At 51.6% G+C, this 15,994-nt stretch overlaps 6 protein-coding genes across 6 annotated transcripts; 2 read left to right on the top strand and 4 right to left on the bottom strand.

Moving 5' to 3' along the window:
• Positions 1–279: 279 nt before the first annotated feature.
• On the bottom strand, positions 280–1,633 carry BDZ99DRAFT_375436 (exopolyphosphatase-like protein; the record flags this gene model as incomplete). The annotated part of the gene is made up of 2 exons (XM_033714973.1): positions 280–1,466; positions 1,519–1,633. The coding sequence occupies 2 exons, from the start codon at positions 1,631–1,633 to the stop codon at positions 280–282; spliced, it is 1,302 nt and encodes a 433-aa protein (XP_033583240.1).
• Positions 1,634–1,714: 81 nt separating this feature from the next.
• On the bottom strand, positions 1,715–3,104 carry BDZ99DRAFT_406917 (phospholipase/Carboxylesterase superfamily protein). Its single transcript, XM_033716462.1, has 3 exons — positions 3,005–3,104; positions 2,769–2,905; positions 1,715–2,719 (listed from the first exon to the last, which is right to left on the bottom strand). Exons 2-3 carry the CDS (start codon positions 2,830–2,832, stop codon positions 2,049–2,051), a joined length of 735 nt encoding a protein of 244 aa, XP_033583239.1. The 5' UTR covers positions 2,833–2,905; positions 3,005–3,104; the 3' UTR covers positions 1,715–2,048.
• Positions 3,105–3,554: 450 nt separating this feature from the next.
• BDZ99DRAFT_471521 (EXS-domain-containing protein) lies at positions 3,555–8,328 on the top strand (the record flags this gene model as incomplete). Its single annotated transcript, XM_033721730.1, has 10 exons — positions 3,555–3,570; positions 3,634–3,768; positions 3,834–4,068; positions 4,597–6,382; positions 6,433–6,576; positions 6,854–6,943; positions 6,996–7,290; positions 7,345–7,371; positions 7,421–7,661; positions 7,731–8,328. 10 exons carry the CDS (start codon positions 3,555–3,557, stop codon positions 8,326–8,328), a joined length of 3,567 nt encoding a protein of 1,188 aa, XP_033583238.1.
• Positions 8,329–8,947: 619 nt separating this feature from the next.
• On the top strand, positions 8,948–11,109 carry BDZ99DRAFT_484929 (uncharacterized protein; the record flags this gene model as incomplete). The annotated part of the gene is made up of 6 exons (XM_033722674.1): positions 8,948–9,064; positions 9,118–9,227; positions 9,284–9,356; positions 9,447–9,939; positions 10,055–10,677; positions 10,717–11,109. 6 exons carry the CDS (start codon positions 8,948–8,950, stop codon positions 11,107–11,109), a joined length of 1,809 nt encoding a protein of 602 aa, XP_033583237.1.
• Positions 11,110–11,515: 406 nt separating this feature from the next.
• BDZ99DRAFT_514868 (alkaline phosphatase-like protein) lies at positions 11,516–13,059 on the bottom strand (the record flags this gene model as incomplete). The annotated part of the gene is made up of 3 exons (XM_033724918.1): positions 11,516–12,354; positions 12,412–12,562; positions 12,616–13,059. The coding sequence occupies 3 exons, from the start codon at positions 13,057–13,059 to the stop codon at positions 11,516–11,518; spliced, it is 1,434 nt and encodes a 477-aa protein (XP_033583236.1).
• Positions 13,060–13,424: 365 nt separating this feature from the next.
• Positions 13,425–15,700, bottom strand: BDZ99DRAFT_471518 (amidase signature enzyme; the record flags this gene model as incomplete). Its single annotated transcript, XM_033721729.1, has 6 exons — positions 13,425–13,467; positions 13,517–14,449; positions 14,515–14,584; positions 14,635–14,799; positions 14,855–15,117; positions 15,354–15,700. The coding sequence occupies 6 exons, from the start codon at positions 15,698–15,700 to the stop codon at positions 13,425–13,427; spliced, it is 1,821 nt and encodes a 606-aa protein (XP_033583235.1).
• Positions 15,701–15,994: the final 294 nt, after the last annotated feature.

Raw genomic sequence — 15,994 nt, 5'->3', positions numbered from 1 at the left:
GCCGTCCGGATGAGTCTTGCAAAACGGGTCTCGACTTTCTCCTTGGGCATCCAGTGCATTACACTTTGGGCCACTGTGCGAATCGCCCAACCTGTCGTTGAAACCTGACGTGCTGCTAATCAAGCAAGCGGACCGCTGATCTCCCGCCACATCTCCCTCGGGTGTGTCTTGCAGAACACTCGACCGACGAAACCGACTTGGACCTTCTGAGAGGTCGGTGCTGAGCGCGTATCGCGCTGTCTGAACTCCGTATAACTGCTTACCTGCCTGGTGCTTGTTTCAACTCATGGCTTCCCTAAGCAGCGGCGCAACCCGCTTTCTGCTGTGCTGGACACTGCGTTGCCGCCACACTTTCCTCCAGTCTTTCTCGCCGTCCTCATCGTGAGACCTGCCGTCTGGACCGTGCCAGCTCTCGAGACCCAACTCACCCGCGGCATTCGTTTCAAATTTCCGGGCGGTGGCTATGGTATCAGCTGTGAACGCCCAAAGTAGAAGCTCGCGTTGGAAACTGCCTTCGGGCGACGTTGACGTTGTCATGATGGCGTACATATCAAGTTCCTGGTCGTCTGCAAATTGGCGGATCGCTGAGTGGAAAACATCTGCAGTGGAACGCCCACTCGCTTCTGCTTGGGCCTTCTCCTGCAAGAATTTTAGGGATTTGACCACTGAGCTGATGCCGAGTTTCAGACCCCCTTCTGTCCACTGCTTATAGTCTTTTCTTAGTATATCCTGCAGCTTGAGGCCCCCAATATCCCTCTTTGCCGTATCAAGCTGCTGGAAGAACTTGGTCCTGTCAAATCCGCCGGCCACCTGCGTGCAGGCCATGATCTTAGCCTCAAGATACTCAGCCGCGGTGACGTCGTGTCCGGTGGTTTTTTCTTTTGACTGCAGATTGGATGTGTCTATTAAGATGCTGGCCAGTCCGAGCTGCGCAACTTGCGCGTCCCATAGCCTTCTCACCGCTCCGTCTTCTACTGCTTCATCGCCCTGTGCATGAGCTGCGCCAGATGACAGCGCCGTATCTGATATGGTATCCCACGCTCCACGACAGTATTCTGTGACCAAGCTCGTGCAGCTACCTGCTTTCTCGATGATGCGAGGCTCATCACCGGTATCCGCCGGGACCTTGTTCTCTTCATCGTGGTGGTCAATGACGCCTCCGACTCGTTCCGAATATATGCTGCTAAGCGTTCCCTGTAATGCATTGTGGTCCACTAGAATCCATTTGGTATTTTCCGGGCGTAATTTCGACTTGATGCTGGACAGCTCCGGTACGTCATCCAGCGTAATCAAATGCTTCGCTTCGATATTCGCGCGGGGCAGAAGGGCAAGTAGCTCGGGACGGAGCTGTATCCCCGAGGACGGTATGTTCGCGACAGGGACGTAGAGCGGTGTGAATGCATGAGGAGGGGGACAGCTTGAGCGGAGGTAAGCGTACAGGATTGAGCAGGTCAGAGAATCGAGATCTACAAATCATGTCAGTGGAAGTGACGAAAAAAAGTGTTGATTGGGCTATACCGGCTGATTCGTTGCCAATCACGAACGTGATCTTTTGGCTGTTGTCTATGGCAATACGAATGGCGTCTTTTGCGGTGACTAGGAAGCTTCTGAGTGAGGTACGAGGGGTTGCCATTTTGCCGTCGTGTGTGAGCGTGTTACAGTGCAAGACACATCGAAACAAGCCCATGTGCTGAGGATTTGAGAAATTTGTAGTATTGGACGAAGTGTTGTGAGATCCCCGCCTAACGTCATTGCCGACCTCGCGACCCCGGTCCTGAAGCACGTGATACGATCTGGAGAGGAATGGGAAGAACTTCCTGTTAACGTTGTTCTAATTGTGAGCCACACAAGTAGACATCTACAGTAATGCCTTCTAGTATCCCTCATTGGCGTGAGAAGTAACTTAAATCTCCGAACGACTCAGGGAGCAACGCAGTTCAGACCCTTTGTATCGAGTGCGCATTCGAGGAAGAACGTATCTCATATGAAATATTTTGCAAATGATATTGAGGAAAGCCTTGACCTTTATCTCGTGCTCTAAGTCATGTTCAAGTTATCTCCACGCTGCCTGCTGGTACTCCCTTTACACTCCGGAGTCTCCTGGCGAAGAACTGCATAATAGGCAGCATCTCGTCTCGATTGTTTGGCATGCCATCCCCAATCTTCTTCCATTCCTTGACCTCTATAAACTCAAATGTGTCCTTCATCCTTGTTATCGCACTCGGCGTAACGGCGGAGTTCTTCGAGCCTTTGCACACTATGACAGGTGTTTTACTCTTCTTATCCAATGCCTTGAGAGGGGCGCCGGATGGAATGACACCTCCGATAGATATTAGGCCGCCCAGTTCATCCTCTATTAGCTCAGCAGCAACTTGAAGTCCAACCATGGCGCCTTGTGCGAATCCGAAGATTACGATGTCGCGTGGCTTGTACCCACATTTCTCGACTAGGCCTTTGCGTATTACATCATCGAGGACTAGACGCGTAGACGACTTGAAGCCTGTGTCCACGTCCATCTCACCAGAGGCTTGGTCGAAGACGATGTCATCGCCCCAGTGAAAGCCGCCGAGGTCGAAAGGTAGTGGCTTTGGAGCTTGTATGGAAATGCAGGCGGTTTCGGGGAGGGATAGGCGCTGGCCAAGAGTAGTAAACGAGGCGTTGGTGTCACCGAGGCCGTGGAGCAGGAGCAGGATGTTGGTTGGAGAGTTTGAAGGAGGTGCTGGCGAGGTTAGCTCGACGAAGACCCGAGAGGTAGGAGCAATACGCACGCGGGGTGATGCTGAGGGTAATTGTGGCAGGAAAGTCATCCTTCTTCGGAAGGCGGCCTGGCATGGTGTTTGTATTGGGCCAACATCACAGCCTTCTTTCTGAAGTTCCACACCCGCTGAAGATCTCCCGCGATTCCCTGCCAAGACGTCAGAAAAGCTTGGGTCCTGTTGTGATTCGCAGCTCTTCGTCTGGGCAACATCATATCAGCTTCAAATATGGTGCAGATGAACCCTACATGTGGCTATTCAACGTCACAGTTTCCAGCGATCCTAACGCCTTCGTTCCTTGGAATTGCGAGGTGTTGCACCAGGTTCAAGCTTCGCCCAGCAACTTGGCTGAGCTTGTTGCGTGCTTCCACGTCCAAGCTTCGCGATTGATGCCGCCAGGCCCACAGGGATGCGCCCCTCACCTCCATCACACGATCGCTTCAGAAGCATGACGAAGCAGCCAATTGACGCAACAGCTTCGGCGCATGCCCCTCAGCGGCGTGCCAGCCGGCTGCAGAGCTAACCAGATTCCAGGCCATCTCACGGCCGAGAGGTCCTGAACCCCATGCTGCGGCCGCCACCATTGGACCCTGAACAGCTGAGGCGCCCCACCTGCGTACGTCTTCGATGCGCTGCACGGCGAGAAAGGGCTAGATGACGAAAGAGGGGTAGAGCGGGCGAGCTTGTTTCACCAGCCAGCATAAATAGCCCAGAGCCGTCAGCTTTCTCTGCTCCAGCATTCCAACACACAGTCACCTCAAACCATACAATCCAATCCAACCCCTCAAATCAGACATCATGGGTTTCGGCTGGGGTAAGCACTCTCGTTTTCCACCACCTGGCTGGGCGACGTGACTGACTGCGAGCGTCTCAACAGGAGAATCTCAGGACAACTACAACCAGGTCTACAACGACGACCAAAACAACCAAGCAAGCCTCGGCCACGAGGTGCTCGCTGGAGGCGCCGCCTTCGCTGGCTTCAAGGCCTTCGAGGACCACCAACGCAACGAGGGTATGTTCACCCAGGCGTGCCGTTCATTCCCATGACAATCACCGGCTATTACTGACACCTAGCAGGCAAGCCGGTCTCTCATCAGTTCGCCAAGGAGCTCCTTGCTGGCTTTGCTGGCGCTGAGGTCGACAAACTCGCCGAAACCAAGGGCGAGGACTGGTTCGACAAGGAGAAGACGAAGCGCCACGCCAAGCAGAATGCTGAGCGGCTGTACGACGAGCACTACGTTCAGAACCAAGGTGCCGATCAGTACGATCCCAACCAATACGACCGCCCCCAACATCTCCAGAACCAGAACTGGTAGACAGGAGCCAGACCTCGTAGACAGCAGCTTGGAATAGCTTGACTGCTATATAGGCCGTAGGGACTAGGATTGGTAGGAGACGTTTGATAGATGGCCTACGGCGGGTCGAAATCTGACCCGACCGTTTGTTAGTTCTATATCAATCAATGAATAACACTCATAACTTCGGCATGCAAGTGATGCTTTGCGGTCTACTCGTGATATTCGCGACGATGTTTCTAGTGTTTAGGTCTCCAGGGGCCCTTGCAAATGACGTTGTCCCGGTGGCTCGGGCAGGGATCGGTAGATGGCCCCGCACCTCTCACAATGCGGTCCATCCACGACTCCTGAAACTTTGCCATCAGTCGTCGCGAAAATTTCACGCGTTTCTGCGTGCCACGACTTACAGAACTGTTAATGCTAACTGCATGCTGTCTCTACCTCTCTCCCCCTAATGCCACCGCTGTGTCGAGGTCGGACCAAGTTTCTGGCGCTATACATATTCTAGGGGAATCTAAAACAGCGACGCAATGAAATTCGCAAAGTACGCAACTCTACCGAGGGACCCAGACAATCCTAACTGTTATCAGGGAGCTTGAGCGGGACTGTGTTCCAGAGTGGAGGATCAAATATCTCGACTATAAGGTCCAACTTCCACGATCACTCCTGCTCTCGGATGCTAACGTCTTGTCTCTGCAGTTGGGCAAAAAGAAGCTCAAGGACGTCGCGCGAGCCGTGAAAGCTGTCAACCAGACTCCACGTAACCGCCAGAGAGGCAACACCATCACTCCTGACCCTTTTGAAACCGCACCGACGTACTCGTTCTTAAATCGCTCACGTTCCGGACGTGAGCATGCTGGGCGTGAAGGCGCGCTAGACCGCCGGAACGCTTCTATACGCAATGACAGTTCTAGCTTCAAGCCCAAGGGCAACGGGAAAAGCCCATCGCAGGGGCGATACATCTTGCGCGATCCGGAAGAGCAGCCATTGAGAGAGGGCGAAGAACCGGGATACCCAGGCATGACAAGATATGGGAGTATAATTGGGAGTCCTACGGACCCGGGGATGGATCATAAAAGGCACCATAGCAAAGACCAGAAGCCGCCGGAGCTGGAGCTGCCAGATCCCGCGCTAGATCCTGACCATGCGAGTCTCAAACAACCATACCGAGCGCCCACCACAACCGCGAAGACGCCCCCTTTTCAGCTTCCACCGAGTGCTTCCAATGCCTTTGAAGTCGGCAAGACAAAATCTCCACATCGCCAGGCTTCTACATTACCTCACAGATATATGAGTATCTTCACACCGAAGCGCATAAATTCTATGCCAGGAACAGAAGGGGTGCGACCACGAGTCACAAGGATGTTCTCGTTATCAGGAAACAAAACACCAGTATCAGCAGGGGCGCCAGACATGCCTCTCGAGTCATATCGTGAACTCGATTTCCGTCAAGCCGAGTTCTTCAACTTCTTGGACCTGCAACTGGAGAAAATTGAATCTTTCTACAAAGAAAAAGAGGACGAAGCCACTGATCGCCTAAATGTTCTGCGAGAGCAGTTACATATTATGCGAGATCTCCGCTTGGAAGAAATTGTTGCACATCAAACTGCGAAGTTGAACAAAAAGAAAACACTCTCAGAGGGCCAGGGCTTATTGTACAACGCCCCGGGTTCTAGCTCAGACGAGGATACCAAGAGCCGAATCATGAGGGCTTCGTGGATGAAGCCCCTCGACTCTGCCCTAGAAGCAGCGAAGTCCGGTCGTTTTGGGAAGGGGACAAAAGCAATGAAGGAACTCGGAACACCCTCGGCGATACAGCATAGGGAGCCTGTAGATGACCGTCGGGACTATTCTCGTCGACCCGTGCTATCCGAAGTTCCATATAGAAGTGCCAAGAGGAAACTGAAGACTGCGCTCCAAGAGTACTACCGAGGGCTGGAATTACTCAAATCATATTCTCTCCTCAACCGAACAGCATTTCGAAAAATCACCAAGAAATATGACAAGGCTGTAAATGCCAGGCCACCTGGGCGCTACATGACGGAAAAGGTCAACAAGGCCTGGTTCGTGCAAAGCGAAGTATTGGATGGACACATACATGTCGTTGAAGATCTGTATGCCCGATACTTTGAACAAGGCAACCATAAAGTAGCCGTTGGAAAATTGCGAATCAAGACTGCCCGAGCTGGTGACTTTACAGAGAACTCATTCCGTAATGGCGTGATGGTAGCTGCAGGATTAGTATTTGGGATAGAAGGACTGATTTACGGACTTGAGCTACTTAACTCACCCGATCGAACGTTAGCACTCGACACTAGCTACCTCCTTCAGGTAACAGTTCCTCGCATTTATTATTATATATGCAAGCTAACACGCAACAGATTTACGCTGGATACTTTCTCATGGTGTTCTTAATGCTACTGTTCTGTGTGGTCTGCAGAATCTGGCAAGACAGCAAAATTAACTTTGCTTTCGTCTTTGAGTTTGATACCCGCCACCACCTTGATTGGAGGCAACTGTCTGAAGTAAGTATAATGTCAATACATCATATCTCTCCAATACTTACTGGTCCATAGCTTCCTTGCGCATTTTTGTTTCTTCTTGGAATATTTATCTGGCTCAACTTCAGCCAATTTGGAAGTGCTTCCTTATATATATACTATCCCGTCATCCTGATCGGCATCACCGCGATAATTATCTTTTTCCCTGCTCCGGTTCTCTACCATCGAACTCGTAAATGGTTCCTCTACTCCATAGTTAGTACCCTACCCCTTTTCTAGAACGCGCACTAAACAGTTACAGTGGCGACTCGCTCTCGCCGGATTATACCCTGTAGAGTTCAGAGATTTCTACCTTGGCGACATGTTCTGTTCCCTTACATACAGCATGGGAGTATGTATCTCTGACCCGATTGCATGTCTTCAGATTCTAACTCAAAATACAGAATATCGAACTCTTCTTCTGCCTTTACGCTAATAGATGGAACGATCCTGGCCGGTGCAACTCGACGCACTCTCGCCTTCTAGGATTCTTTTCTACCCTGCCTGGTGTCTGGCGAGCGCTGCAATGCATTCGACGTTATAACGATACTAGAAACGTATTTCCGCATCTGGTGAATGGCGGGAAATATATCGCTACAATTCTGTTCTACGCTACTTTGAGTGTCTATCGAATTGGCAAAACACCGCAACATCGTGCCGCTTTCATCGTCTTTGCAACAATCAATGCAATCTATTGCAGTGAGTCACTTTCTTGTATACCAAATAAAGGAACCAAGCCTCTAACACACTTAGGCATCTGGGATGTAGTCATGGATTGGAGTAAGTCACCGAAGGCATGACTCTTCCAATTCTTATGCTAACCTCCCAGGTCTCGGCAATCCATATGCCAAAAACAGGTTCCTTCGCGACACCCTCGGATATAAAAAGGTCTGGATGTATTACGTCGCAATGGTCGTCGATCCTATCATTCGATTCAATTGGATATTTTACGCCATTTATCCCATCGAACTCCAGCACTCCGCTGTTCTGTCCTTCGTTGTTGCTTTCTCTGAAGTTTTTCGAAGAGGCATGTGGAGCCTGTTTCGCGTTGAGAACGAGCATTGTACCAAGTATGTCATTTCTTTACTATTCTAGAAACCACACCTTGTTGAGAGCCGTACTGATGATATACCTTCCAGCGTCGGCCGCTTCCGAGCGTCCAGGGACATTCCTCTACCCTACGAGCTTCCTTCTATTACTAGCTCTCCAGATATCGCCACCCGCCCAACGTCGCATCATCCCTCGGCGGCCGGTCAACAGGACGGGCCATCTCCCTCTGTGTCAGCCCTCACCCGTGTCGCGACCGAAGCTCGTACTAGTGGCATCGATCTCGAAGCTGCCCGCACCCGCTCTAACACAGGCCATCGCCGCCGCCGCGGCACTGTTTCCTCGTCCGCAGGCAGACCATCACCGCAGCCTCTCGGATTCTCGAGGGTAGGGACGATACTGCACGCTGCACATGCGCAGGATTTCGAGCGCAAGAGGAGGCCGGAGACGGGGCCAAAGGTTTCCGCGGATGAAGACGACTCGGATGACGACGAGATCGAAGTTGGAGATGAGAGCAGTGATTATGCGCATGACGAAGCGGAGATCAGGAAGGCGAAAGCGGTGGGGGAGAGCAGCATAGAGGCTGATGAGGCAATCGATGTAATCGACGACTTGAGAGCCGAGGGAGACGCGTTGAGAATGCCTGAAGAGGCCGAGCATGCAAGCCCTAAGGCTAGTCCGCACCAATAGCGAAGGTAAGCTCGGGAAATAAATGCTAGCCGGGCTCAGCTTGTCATCGAACGGACTGAAGATGCGGGGACGGTGGCTTGGATTAGTCAAACGCAATAGATAGAAGGTGTAAGTTACATAATACGGAGATTTGAAGCGTCTAAGTCAAACTTACGACTGAAGAGGGGGTATGTACGATAATTGTTCGGAGGGAGGAGCTTGCAAGGGAGTACGGGCGCGGCATAGGAGTAAAGCACGTAGGTTTAGTCAAAAAGCCCGTAAGAACATAGATATAGGGAGGAATATAGAGGTTAGAGATAAAAGGCATAGCATGATGCAAGGTAGAAGAGGTAGAAGAGGTCGGCTGGCTAGTCGCTGCTTGATTCGGATGTGTTGGCCGAATGTCAGCGGTCGCATATTTGGCCGGCACGAAGTCCGATGAAGGATCTGTTTGCTCTATCTAATCGGAGAACCACCGCGTTCTCTTCCTCACGCACACCTCGAACGACTAGGCATCGGCAGTCGTCCGTTACTTTGCACTGCAGACAAGGAGATCTGGAGTGAATTGACCGTGGTCTACGGAGCTCGGCCGAAGTTCGAGGCTGGATCAGTCATGGCAGAATCGGATGACAACGAACCAATGGAGAGTATCTCTCTGCCGATAGATGGGAATGGACTTCGAGATTTATTTGGGGACAGGAAGGTCCCCGATATTAGCAGAAAAATCACCGCCTGCGTTGCATGCCGCAAGCAAAAGGTTCAATGCAAAAAGCATCGCAGTCACTGACACCGGCTAACAAAAGTTTTTAGATAAAATGTAATATGCGAGATGGACGCGCGCCATGCTTACGGTGTAAGAAGCGAGGCTTATCATGTACGGTTAATCGGAGTCTTCAAATGCTCCTGGAAGAAGACGCAGAGTATGTTGCGAGGCTTTAGTCGGAGACGTTGCACAGCACTAGCTGACTGAACCAAGCTGGAAGAACTCCGTTACACGTAAAATTCAAAGTCTTGAAGCTTCTTTGGCTGAGCTTCGAGAGGAGCGAAGAGTAGATGGACCTCGGGCGCCTCTTAATACAGAAACCCCTAGCAGACCTTATTCCTAGGAGCCTCGTTCCGAGCAACGACGTGGCACTCAGCCATCGTCTGTCACCATGCCACCACCAGTTCGCGCCCCAGGCGATCAGTCTTGGGAAGTAGTAATGGACCTAGAGAGCGGACCTGCCACGATTCCCGCCGCTTGCGTTGAAGAGCATACTTCATATGCGAGGCCTCCTGGCAGGACTCGAGTTGGTCCAGATCTGATCGACCAGGGCGTATTGACATACGACCAAGCCCAAAATCTTCTAGAGCTGTACTCGAATCGCCTAGATCACTTTTTGTACCAGACCTTAGGGGAGCACAAGGATCTCGATGCCATCAGGTCTAGCTCTTCTCTTCTCCTGGCGGGAATTTGTACAGTTGGCGCTTTGCACTCCGCGGAGTTGGGACACTTGTATGAGCGCTGCTACAAAGGATTCATGGATCGCTGTGCTGCTCAGATGTTTCTAAATGAGAACAGACTAGACGACATCAGAGGCCTGTGTATTGGTGCATTCTGGCTCAACGAAGTTTCTTGGAGTCTTGTGGCAAGTGATAAGTGACTTCTGAACTAGATGGAGGTCTGAACCTCTACTGATGCTCTATTGCAGCTGTTCGACTTGCAACTCAATTTCAGCTTCACCGCAGCATTAAAACAGCTCTCCAGGGCGAATGCGAAGTTATTACGAGACGAGACTATACTACTTAGTGTACGTTTGTGATCATCACTTTAGCGTGGCATATGGCCTTCCGTCGATGTCAAGAGAATGCGATTCGATCAAATCTGCATCTCGGTTTCTGGGTACGAAGCATGCATGCGAGGATGATGCTAGACTAGTCAGTCAGATTAACATCTGGCGTATATCTAGCTCTGTCTTCGATGCTTTCGGGGTCGACGTAGAGAAACCTATTTCTGTTGACCAGCTTCCAAAAATACACCGACTCATGATATCACTAGATACCTGGCGCGCAGACTGGAGCGAGAGCTTGAAAACCCACACCCTAATTGGAGACTACTCACAGATAGGGGTCGGACTCCATTTCCACTTCGCTAAAGTTCATCTCTGCTCTCTTGCCTTCCGGGGCGTAACCTCAGACTCTCACGACTTACACCCTGGCATGGAAGAGATAGCGAACGCTGCAGTCGTCTCAGCCAAGTCTATTCTACGCACAATCATTCATCACCAGAGTGTGCAATCTCATCTCCATGGCCTCCCGCTCTACTTCGATACTATGATTGCTTTCACCGTTGTCTTCCTCCTCAAAGTAGCGACGAAATTCTCGCGGAGCGTACGGACTGGAAGTGTGGACATTCTGCCCCTAGTGAAGGACATGGCATCTGTTCTCCGCAGGGCCGCGGCGAAGATGCATCGCCAACATTTGCTCCGATTTATTGCTGAAGGGGTAGATAAGCTCTTGCAGAGATGTGAAGGAGGACCTTCCGCCATTCCGCAAACCGCAATCTCGGACGCATACATGCTTCAAGACTCACAAGCCCATACTGGGCATATGGAAACGCCGGACGGAGGCTTCAACTGGATCGACAATATGCAGAATTTCGACCTGTTATCTTCGCACAACGACTTTTCTTCTATTGCGTCATGGCCATATACCATGGATTTTGACCACGGAATGGACATCGGAACCTGGGACACTACGGAACAGATTGAGATTTCGATACCAAGTCCCCAAAACAGCAACGAAAGGCCAAACCTCCGCTAATGATTCAATACCAGGTCAAAGATATCAAAGTTCCTCCACTTCCGTCCATCTACACTCGCGTTACGCCGTATAGATTCGGACATTATGAGCGGCACATGAGCTTCTGACAGTCCCCCATGGGAGCGCAGCTTGTGGTCTTTGATGTCGTCCATGTTGTGCTCCTTGCGAGTCGCTCCAATGACCGCATGGCACGCCGCAATCACGACAATATCACCCTCTCGATCAAGCGGCATCTCGTACTTCTCAGCTGCCTCGGCGCCAGTTATCGCAATTTCGACTTGTGAAAACGTTCAACAGAGTTGGATCATAGCATCTACATCCTGCGTCCTACTCTTGTCGACGTAGACACGGACGAGCGATCCTAGGCCGGCGTGATGCCGCACAAACAAGTCCGTAATGGGACAGATCACGCGGCAAGAGCCCCGACCGAATCTGGCCTCAATTCGTCCTGGAGAAAAAAGACGTCGGGTTTCCCATCTGGACTACACTTCCCGTTCATTCCGTGGTCGCCGCTGATCGCTACTTTAGCTCCTAGCTCGACTAGACGTGCGATTCGAGCGTCGAGCGCTGCGTAGAAGTCATCGGACTCCTTTTCTCTAGGCGCGTGCGTGTGTTGGATAAAGTCGGATAAGGTCAAATAGAATAGATCTGCTCGGTCTTGCTCAAGTAGTTTGATGCCAGCATCGAGTACGAAGAGCGACAGCTCCCCCGAAAACTGCGGCGGCTGCGGTCGCCCGACGAGCTTTTCCACATCACTGATTCCATTTTCTTCAAGCGTGCAAGACGCAGCCTTCTCAGAGGAAAAGCAGACAGAGTTGCCCTTGCCAAGTGTCAAACCGTGGGTCAAGATCTTGCGTAGCTTATCCTTCGCAGTAACAGCCGCTATACGCACACCTACATTGGACATCTGCTCGAGGATCGTGGAGCCGCGTAAGAGTGTGTCGTCTACAATCATGATATCTTTTCCCGCCTCGCGGTCGAGGAAGTAGTTGCCAGCTATGCCATGAATTGCCGGAGGTACTCCAGTGATGATAGAGACGTTATTAGGGTTGGTAAAAGACGGCATCGCAACTTCTGCGGTTTCGTGAAACCCCTTATTTACGAAGGAAGATAAGGTTGGGATGATTCCGTCCTCGATTCCTTTTTGCAGGTACGAGGGATCGAAGCCATCAACGCAGATAACGACAGTCGGCCGTCGCGGAATGATGTACGAACGTGAGTGCAGTGTTACCTTCCTTCGAGAGGCTATCAACAGTCAGCGGACAGGGGACTGGTCGCGCGGGGACCACGAATCTAAGAGACACTCAACTGCAAGATTCTTATAGCTTTCAAGATCCGGGACTTTGGCACCCGTAACCTTCGCCTGATTGTCCCATCTCCGAACCGCAAGCTTCTGCTGTAGTAGCGGGTCTTTCTCAGCTGCTTTCACCTCTTCCGGACTGAATTTACCTCCCTAGTCTCAGTCAGTCTGCTATCGCCACAAATTACCAAATAGCGAAATATCACCTGATACACCAAACTCCTCTTGCTCGCTGCAGAAAGCCCATCGAAATACGCCGGATCCACCGCCGCTAAATACCGCTTAGCCATAACATGCGCTCCGACCAGCTGCGCGACCTTGTCACTAAATCCCACGCTTCGCAGGTAGTTCTCGCCCAGGACCTCGTGGCCGGCGGTGCCCACACGCGTGCCGTCTGAAGCGATCATGGCATCATGTTTGGAGGCATCTGGAAGGAATATCCCGATATCGTAGAGCAGCGTGGCGAGCACAGTCTCTTCGTCTGCGCCAGCCTTCTTAGCGAGATCTGCGGCTTGGAGAGAGTGCTGCTCGAGTTGAGAAACAGCTTCCCCAAGGTAATCTGTGTCCCCTTGGGCTCTGATGAAGCTGAATATAGAGTCGACGGCGGATCGAGCGGATTGGACGACTGAGGCTAGAACTGCGGATACCATGACTGCTATATTCTATGATGGAGTTGTGTTGAATCCTCACGTCCGTAGCCGTGTGGTCAAAGTAGAAATGTGAAGTGCTTTTGATAGTATTGGGTAAAGAGTGAAGACAGGACGACCTGGAGTTTATAGATCCTCAATAAATGGAGCTCTTACCATTTCCAATCCTAGAATCTCACTAGCGCAGCGAAGATTCCGAGGATCACAACCTAAAGGAGTCGAATCGGCACAAAGTCCGACGTCTGAAGTAATTGTCACGTGAGAAGTCTCGGCACGAAGTACGATTTCGAGATAGTGATATCGAAACTGGCTTCGATAAGTATATTTTGTCGGCCGTCCACGTGCTATAACATCAGCTATTCCCATCACTAAAGATTTAACACCGGCACATTCTTCTGTAAATACCCGTACCTGAATCCAAGATTAGCGTGATTATACCGAACAATGATAAGAGACTCACCACTTCGGCAGGGTCCTCCCTAACCCCTTCTCCTTCCCCCCTTTGACCAGCGCATCCTCGATCGCACTCGCCCACTTCACCAAACTCCCTTCACTCCACGCCGTCCCCATCAACGCCAACCCAAACGGCATGCCCGTATCCGGACTCACTCCCGCCGGAACCGTCACCATCGGATATCCCGCCTGCGCCGCAACCTGATACGTCTGCCCAACATCAGGTGGGACAAGCAGCGCATCCACGGGACTTCCCCCATTCGCAAGCGCGCCATCAATCCCCTCCTCCCTACTCTTCGTTTGACAGAACGAGAGGGCTTGGAAATACGTGTCGTCCATCGTCCCGTTCGTCGCCAGACTAGCCAAAAACCCATCTTGCCCCGAATAGAACGCGGGAATGCCGTTCGGCCACGGGTTGCCGCCCTCTGTCCCGTCGTTCGCGAAGTTGTACGCTACTATATCTTCAAGATTCTTGATAGCGGTGTTGGAGAGCTCGGAGAGGTACGACGCGATGTTGTTGTAGAAGTCGACGGCCACGACGGTGTACTCGCTTTCGTTGGCGTAGCCCCGTGTGGTGCCATAGTCCCAGTTCCAGCCGTCCGGGGAGATGAGCTCGGCGGCTGAGGGGAGTTCAGTGTTGTTTACGATCGTGGCGCCGAAGGATTCGAGAACGGAGAGGAGCGTAAGGAGCGTGGAGATTTGGGACTCGGAGGCGTAGACCCAGAAGCTGGACCACGGAATGCCGAAAGTTGCGTTGGCGAGAGCAGCGGAAGAGGTAAGATAGGGCGTGTAGCCAGAAGGGGGGGTATTGCCGGTTTGCGCGAGGGTGTAGTTATCGCGAGCATCTGGGCCGTAAATCGCATCGAGGGCGTAGACGGCATCGCGGACTGTCCGGCCAAAAGTACCGACGGTGTCTTGATGAGTGCTTTCGGGGATTACGCTGAATGATGTTTAGCGCTTGTTATTTTGGGAGGGAGTATAGGGATAGATTAGTGAGACAATTACCCTGCTCTTGATGTCAGGCCGACGGTTGGTTTAATGCCTACTACAGCGTTGCGTTCAGCAGGGTTGATTACTTGATATTGTCAGCAGTGCACCTCTTTAAAAAAAATCCGGTGAACTCACCACTTCCATCAGTTTCGGTCCCAAGAGCGAATGTGATAACGTTGGCTGCGACGGCTGCTGCACTACCTGAGCTGCTCCCTCCCGGAGTGAGGGTGAGATTGTAAGGGCTTCGAGCTTGTCCACCTCTGGCTGAATAACCCTCAGAGTAGTTATTGGAGCGCATATCTATCCTGTCATTCAGCTCCAAGAACCCCTCTCTCTCATTACGAACTATACATACCAGCCCATTCGCTCAAGGTAGCTTTCCCCAACAGTACAGCGCCAGCTTGACGGAGCTTCGCTACTACATGTGCATCGCGCGGAACTACTGAGCCCAGCAAGGCATAGCTTCCTGCAGTCGTTTCCATTTGGTCTTTTGAGGCGATGTTATCTTTTACCAGGAACGGGATTCCGTGAAGGGGTCCTCGGACTTTCCCAGCTTTTCTTTCTGCATCTAGGGCTTCAGCGATGTCTGTGGCGTCTGGGTTGAGTTCGAGGATAGAGCTTTTGGAATGTTAGGCCGGCTGATATTGAGTCGTTCTTCTTTCTAGTGGAATCTATACATGGAGAAATTGAACAGGCGGGAATGATAAGCTCTTTTGTGTCATTCTTAGAACTTTGACGATTGATCATGAGATAGAGTACTGCATTACTGAACATAAAATCCCGATTCATGATAATAGTTGTAGAATAGTTTAAGACCGATGGTAGAAACAAAGTCTCAATTTGAAAGCTCTTACCTGATATAGGCATCAACCTGCAATATTCTCCGTGTATAACAACTAACTAAATCCTGTGCCGTCAACAATCCCTTCCCCATCGCATCCTGCAGCTGATCAATCGTCGCCTCTTCCAGCGTCACGCCTTTACATGCCGCCATTGGAAACAAACCCGGCGTTTCCGCACTTGCTTCAGGTGGGAAATAGTACGGGTACGGCGACTGCAGCGGATCTGGCCCTAAAATACATGACGAATTTTGGCCACAGCTCGCAGGACTCTCGGAAACCGTTAATGAAATGACGCTGGCAGTGACAAGGCTCAAAGAAACTGAGAGGAAGACCAAACAGCGCAATATGGAGGTCTCCATGGCAGTGAGGGGAAGACAGAGCGGGTTGGTGAGCGGAGAAGAGCTAGAAGTACAGGCTTCGAAGCCGTCTTGTATCTACATCTTGTGCTGGACCTACCGTAATCAGCGCGTTACATGATGCAGGCACGTCAGCGCGTTCCCGGCACCGAACTCGTGGACGGTGGTACTGCCATGCAGGCACGTGGCAGGATGATGTCCGGCGCGGACTGATAAGCGGTCATGCTCGAATAGGGTTAGTTGAGGGCACACGGACCGTTCCTGGATCGAGAGCGCGAATCCGACCATTCGAACTTT

Source organism: Mytilinidion resinicola, assembly GCF_010093595.1.
Source record: "Mytilinidion resinicola strain CBS 304.34 unplaced genomic scaffold BDZ99scaffold_2, whole genome shotgun sequence".
Classification (NCBI taxonomy): domain Eukaryota; kingdom Fungi; phylum Ascomycota; class Dothideomycetes; order Mytilinidiales; family Mytilinidiaceae; genus Mytilinidion; species Mytilinidion resinicola.
This window is presented reverse-complemented; position numbering and strand designations above follow the sequence as displayed.